This window comes from Rhagoletis zephyria, unplaced genomic scaffold (assembly GCF_001687245.7).
Source record: "Rhagoletis zephyria isolate East Lansing unplaced genomic scaffold, Rhagoletis_zephyria_1.1 Rzeph_scaffold_00906, whole genome shotgun sequence".
In the NCBI taxonomy this organism is placed as follows: domain Eukaryota; kingdom Metazoa; phylum Arthropoda; class Insecta; order Diptera; family Tephritidae; genus Rhagoletis; species Rhagoletis zephyria.
This window is the reverse complement of record NW_016157990.1, coordinates 167,261-173,992: the sequence shown is the minus strand read 5'-3', so window position 1 is coordinate 173,992 and position 6,732 is coordinate 167,261. Positions and strand designations below refer to the sequence as shown.

Below are 6,732 nucleotides of genomic sequence, written 5' to 3'. Positions count from 1 at the left end.
AAGCTAAACCAGATGTACTATGTACAGAGATGCTTTAAGCGACACTCATTGACATCTTCGTTAACTCTCGCTCACGGAATACCATCATCGGAGACCAGTCAACACATACCTTAGACGAAGTCCTCGAGTTGCCTCCTAAGATCAGCTCGTTACTAATCCCTCTTGCTGATGTACTTAAACGAACTTATCTAACAGCCTTCTATGGGCCAACCCCGTCGAAATCGGCCTTGTATTGGGTCTACTGATAGATGAAGTTGACGAAAACGTTAAGTGCATTCACTTATTTAAATTTATTCAGCGGCCACAACGACAACAAATATCTAATTCTGACCCATTAAATATGTGTATAATGCATACATACGTAGAACAAACGCTAACGGCCGAGAAAATATGATCCTAAAAAGTAACACTTACTACATTAAATTAACCAACAAAAATCTTGACTGATCAAAATAAAAGCGAATAAAAAACTTCTATTTATTAACTTCTTTTCAACCGACTAGAGGAGGAGATTATCAGTTCGTCGGATTTTTTTTTAATTTTTTTATGTATATTACCGCATAACTTTGGACCACGTGAACAGATTCCCATAAATCTTATCGGTGGTATATATCTCAAGGGTAGTCCCATACTAATTTGGTTTAGATCTGATCATTGCATCGTGAAGAAATCAATGGTGCTCCTGAACTTTTATGTGATAATTGAAGTCGGTTGTGTTTTTTGCTTAAGAATTACTTGTTTGCTTAAAACTTGTGGTCTTTTCTTTACTTTTGTCGAATGTGTTATGTATATTAGATAAACATACACACACTCTCGTAATTCTCGCAGTAAAACATTTGCATATTTCTTTCAGTAACTACCCACACACAGCCACTTACCCTTATAAAATCTTTAATGAATTTACCATATACCTGCATATACATACATATTTATATACGTACACTTGAGCCTTAATAAGTCCATGCACGTTTAAATTTTTGGAAACTTATTAATGATTTGCTTTTCTTTATTAATTTATGCCAGCTTTACGCCAGAGTGCGCCTTTTTTTGCCTGACAAGAACGTCGATTGATTTGCTTGAGTTAGCCAATCTACGTGCCTAACATACACGCTTTTTATGCATAATCAAGTATGTATTCATAAATTCTAATGCATAAATTATTTATTAAAAAAAAAAGGTACTGTGCGCTACAGTTATTGTGCTGAATAAGGTGTCTGTATTGCGTGGAGACACTTTTATATGGATATGCGGAAGCTGGCTGAGTGAAATGAGTCGAGTGAGTTGAGATACGCGCGTTGAGTATGGATGATATCGTCACTAGACACGAATAAAGGCGCGAACTCGAAAGTTGACCGCGAAAAAATGCCGCATAAAAAAACTTCGACGGCGAAGAAAGACGCGTAAACTTATTTTCGCAGTCAACTATGTTTGCGAGTGTAATTGTATGTACATTCCCCAAAGAGTTTTGGGAAATAATGCTGAAGTGACAGTCCTTGGCTAGGTATAAATCTATGTTTCTGCGTCTTTATTCGCCGAAATTTTTTTACGCATCTTTTTTCGTCAATGCGCCCTTTTTCGCCGTCAAAACAATGACGCGCCTTTATTCTAATGACGACATGTAACCAGCTAGGAATAAGACTAAGGGCCGGTTACTCAATGTCTGGTTAACACTAATCTCCGGTAAAAACACGTCGATAATGATGTTTTAACGGAGATTAGGGTTAACCAGACATTGAGTAACCGGCCCTAAGCATACAGTTTCCTTAAATTAGTACTTTATTGATATTTATCAGTGAGGCTAACGCTAGTGGCATTAGATGCTGTGTAATATATACGTCAGACTGTCCTGAGAATACATATGTATGTTTATGGAAAAAATTTTGCTTGCAAATTTTGATATGCATATCTTCCGTATTTGTGGTTTTTAGCCTAAAAAACATATATATGAAGTTTTATGGCCATAGGATAACGATAACCCGTGCCGACTTTTAGTTAAAGTTTTAGTTAATAACTTGAATTAATCGTCCATGAAAACTTTGGAAATGCGAAAAACTCGATATGTTTCCCATAATGAACGCATCTGTAGTAAATCGGCATCTTTAAATTTTTAATAGGGCGGCAGGATTATTGCAAAAGAAATAGAAAAAATTAATTAAATGAAAATATCTTTTGCAATTTTTACCCTTCAATATTATTTTATATTGGTTTTTCCTTAAAAACCATCCAAAGAAAATTTTGTGCAATCCGAACCACGGCAGCCCGTGCCAACTTGCAGTCAAAGTTATAGGCCAGTATGCAGCTCTCAAGAAAAGCAAAAACTCCATATAAAATGGCGTACAAGAGATGGCTAAGAAATTTTCTTGAGTAAAATTTCCTTAAGAGCACCGTTTTGCGGAGTGCCTCTTGTTGCGTTTCTGATTGCAGACACTTACGTCATTTCCGTTACGATGGCTAGCGACATGCTTACTGCGAATTCTTTGAGCGTTTTAAGGCTTTTTCACGTTGTAAACGTGTGTCGAAAGACTTTCCAGTTAATGCATATACATTTTCTGTCTATCTAGTACCTTGATGAAGAAAGAAATAAGGATTATTATCTAGTCCAAAGTCGTTTGCTTTAAAAGTGTTGGAATACCTCTTCCTCTATTTGGTATAAACACTACTTTCGCTTTGGTTCCTCCCTTGGATATGAATTTTAGTCTCACGCAAGGCTAATATTGTGTACCGTACATACCTGCATACCTGGAGATGTGTACGGTTGAAAGGACCAGAGGATAGCCATAAGTAATTATAGGGGAACCAGGATTCCCAATGTACCACGGGAAAAGTGCACTCAGTCGAACATTCAGCATTTTCTCTCGATATAGCCTCCACTCGTCATTCAGCTAGCACTGTTCTCAAGCGATTACCCTCCGGCTGCTCCTCTTTGCTTTCACAGAAATTCTTCCAGCAGTAACTCTGGTCTTTTTTGAATACTTACATCATTTTGACTTACTATGTATTTATAATGCAAAATAAATGTTTAACAACGAAACTCTTTGATTTAACTAAAAAAGGAGTTATTTATTTTCAGTATTGTAAGCAATACATACATACATATGACATATGAAGAAATGATCGTTAAATACTTATTTACACAAATATAATCGTATATCCATTCGGTTTTTTTCTATGACTTTCTAAAACATAATCTTTTCTACGCATAGCACATAATTTATCTTTAGTATCGGTGTCTGTGTCTGTAGGCATAGCCGGCCGATTGAGCAGTCGTCGTTGCGGCTTCCGGTTCCGGTGCAGCTGAGGATATAGTTGTTGTCGCAGCTGGAGCAGCGGGTACAGCAACGCCTTTCACCCAAATCGGTATACGAATGGTTTTCGTAATATAAGTCGGCCTCGGAATAGCAGCGCTGACACTATTTACAGTGCTCAGGACATTTTTGAGTAAGCTCTGCTTCAAGTTTACTTTCGCTTGAACCAAACCGCCAACAAGTTGGTTAACTGTTTGAATTTTTGCTGTCACAGCATTCGTTAGTCCTTGAATGAGTGCGTTCGGATCGATAGCGGGTGCAGCGGCAGTGCTTGAAGTGCTGGGAGGAGCGGCACCAATACCTATGTATGTATGTATGTTTGTGTAAAAAAGAAAAAAAATGGAAGGATAATGGTATAAATATGTACAGATATCTAAGTACATACACATACTATATATAAATGCCTAGTATATTTATATGTATGCTTGTAACATCTGTATGTATAGAAGTCGAGAAGTATTACAAGCGTACGCACTTTATATTAGAAAGGGTGAAGGGATGACTTATCGAAACATTGAATATTGAAATGGACGGCTCGTTCAGCAAGCGCACGATTTTATCATACCGCCCCCCTTTGGCCAGAAACATGAATGTGTAAAAATGTTGGGAAATCAAGTTTCAAAGTTTTTTTTATGAGACTTATCTCCACATTCCATGTAACTGACATTGTAAAATTTGTTACTTCCGTGTACATTACCATGAATTGTGGTATAACATAGAACATCCAAAGGTTAATCAAGTCAACCCAATTAGTTATTCATGCTTCTGGCATAGAGGGCACGATAAGCATTAGTATCGTATCTAAAACGATTTTTTTCTAATAAATATGTATATCTCAATTTTGCCAATATTAATTTTCTGTTAAATGTAATTAAATTCAAGCAGTTTCCGCTTCATATCTGAATTTAAAAAATTGAATTTGAGTTTTACAGCAACAACAAAAGTCACTTTATTTAAATTAATTTTTTAGTATTGCACTTATGGTCAAAATAATAAGGTCAAAAACAAAATTATATTGTTGCCACTTTGGTAAATTGTTACCAAAATTGGTAGAAAAAATTTGGTTTGGTAAAAAGGTAAATTTCTTCTCATTTTGGTAGATTTTTGTTGAATTATTTTGTTTGAATTATTTTTATGTTTGAACAAATAAAACTTTTCATTCGCCTTTTATTTTCCGTAGTTATCTTTTTATTACAAACTTCTTTCTAAAAGTGCAGTCTACTTTATTACACACATTTTCGAACGCTTTAATGCACACTTTTTATAAACATACATACGTATAAATGTATATCGGTAAAAGGCGAACATATATGCTCCATTCAAAACTCTTTTACTGGAATTCCGAGAAGCTTTTGATTGCCTAAATATTTTAAATGAATATTTAAATAAAAAGAAAAAATGGACTGGTATGTAAATACGCATTTTGATTGTTCGCAAAAAAAAAAAATTAAATCAACGCCATATTTTATCAATGGTAATTGTTAAATGAAAAAAACACAGAATACTGTCGGCAAGAAAATTAAAAAATACCAACAGGAATTCTTAGCTGCACCTTGTTGGTTATGCTCAAATATTATGGGCTAAAAGATACCTTAAATTATTCAAAAAATTCAGCGTAAAAGGGTCGAAATTTAGGCGAAAATATTTGAATTTTTTCTAAATGTTAGATTTAGCTTGAATCCTTGACAATTTTTTGAATATTTCTAAATGTTGTATTTAGCTTGCATCCTTGATTTTTAAGTGTTTGGTTAAAGCGCAAACAATATTGTTATAAAAAAAATACCAAAAATGTTTGCTTTAAAAAAAAGGTGAATATTAAAAAAAAATCACCAAGCGGTTTTTGAGTCACTGTATTTATCTACATATAATAACTCCAGTTGAAGTTTTTTCAAATGATGAAGTTTCCTTGTTGCCTTTAGGTACATCACTTTCGCTTACAATTAGTTAATTACAATGTACAATTAGTTAAATAAAAAATTCCTTAAACACAATTGGAATTCTTATTGAAATAACGCAAAAAAATAACAACACTATAGTTTTTATTACAATAACTAAAAAAAGTTATTGGTAGATATTTTTTAGATTTGGTAGGTTTTGTTTTTTTTTCAAGTGTATGGTAATTATTTGTTTTCCTCAGTGGCAACCCTGATTGTGGCACTTATGTTTATTTAATTAATTTTAATAATTTTTATCTATAATATAGTTTGATTTATAAAAGAAACCACGAGGAAAAGTTTCGAAGCTTACACAAAGTTCAAAAAAATTAATCAAATTTTAAAAAATGTTCATCAAAATATCAAACTTGTACGAAAATGGAAAAAATACGCAACACAGGCTGCAAAAAAAAAGATTATTCATTAGCGACTTGGAACTTGCACTTTATTATAATAATATAATAATTATACATACTAAATTCGCATAGGCTATAAAACTGCATACTCGAATGAAAAGTTTAAAATATCTATGATTTTTTTTTTTTTTTGATTTATTTTTATGAACTTTGTGTGAGCTTTGAAATTTTTATTCATATTTTAATTGGAAATTATTAAAAATAAATATGTAAATAACCATAAGTAGCAAACAATAACATTTTGAATTACGACCCTGTTGTTTTGACCATAAGTGTATGAATGTAAATTTGTTAGCAAGTTTGCTACAAAAATCAATGCACTTTGCCTTTTATCACTAAACAAAAACAATATTTACGTATATTTATTAATATTTTTTCGTACTTTTGGACACAATTATAAACGCCTCATTCTGCTGAATCTGCAATGCTGCCAACGCCACAATGGCCACGAAAACCAATTTATACATTTTCTATGTTAGTTTAGAATAAACACTTCACTGCTAATTTATTTGAGGCTCAAAGGCTCTTTGGCGCACTGTAACGAACCACACTATTTCTCCCGTCGATTGAAACGAAACTAGTTGTTGACATAAACAGAAGCTTTTATAAGCCCTCGGAGCACGCCCAGAACTTCTACTGCCAACTACATAAGCCGCATCCAAGCCAACGAAACGCACTCGTCTTCTATCGGTACTAGCCACACGCCACTTCGCTAAATTCTAGCCGTTTATACTTACATACATACGAGGGTGGCCACAAAAGTACCGAACCTGGCACAAATTGAAGGCATTCTGCTTTCGCTACACTTAGAAGGGCTTTGGTAGGACGTATTTCAGAAGGCCTTTTGTAAAAGTTCTTCTAAAGCTGATTCTTTAAATTATAAGAATCATACCTCTTTAAGGTGTTTATTAAAGGTTCATATCAAACATGTTTTATTGCAACTGAAGATGCATATTTAAACTCATTTGTAATGAAAAATAAAATAAACCTACATATATGTATATCGATGGTCCTGTGCAATAACCACACAGTTCGAAATTCAAAAAACAAAACAAAAACTGTCACTATTGTTAAGTG

General features: G+C 33.7%; 1 protein-coding gene across 1 annotated transcript; it reads right to left on the bottom strand.

Annotated features, from left to right (window-relative positions):
• Positions 1–3,128: 3,128 nt before the first annotated feature.
• LOC108362000 (uncharacterized) lies at positions 3,129–6,293 on the bottom strand. The gene is made up of 2 exons (XM_017614818.1): positions 6,038–6,293; positions 3,129–3,606 (listed from the first exon to the last, which is right to left on the bottom strand). The coding sequence occupies exons 1-2, from the start codon at positions 6,120–6,122 to the stop codon at positions 3,218–3,220; spliced, it is 474 nt and encodes a 157-aa protein (XP_017470307.1). The 5' UTR covers positions 6,123–6,293; the 3' UTR covers positions 3,129–3,217.
• Between the last annotated feature and the right edge of the window lie 439 nt (positions 6,294–6,732).

What these genes read in the sequence shown, in the direction of transcription:
- LOC108362000 (XM_017614818.1), bottom strand. Translation starts at nt 6,122, where the DNA reads ATGTATAAATTGGTTTTCGTGGCCATTGTGGCGTTGGCAGCATTGCAG. An exon ending in GTTTATAATTGTGTCCAAAA is followed by an intron (nt 3,607 to 6,037) that starts GTACGAAAAAAT and finishes ATACATACATAG; the next exon opens with GTATTGGTGCCGCTCCTCCC.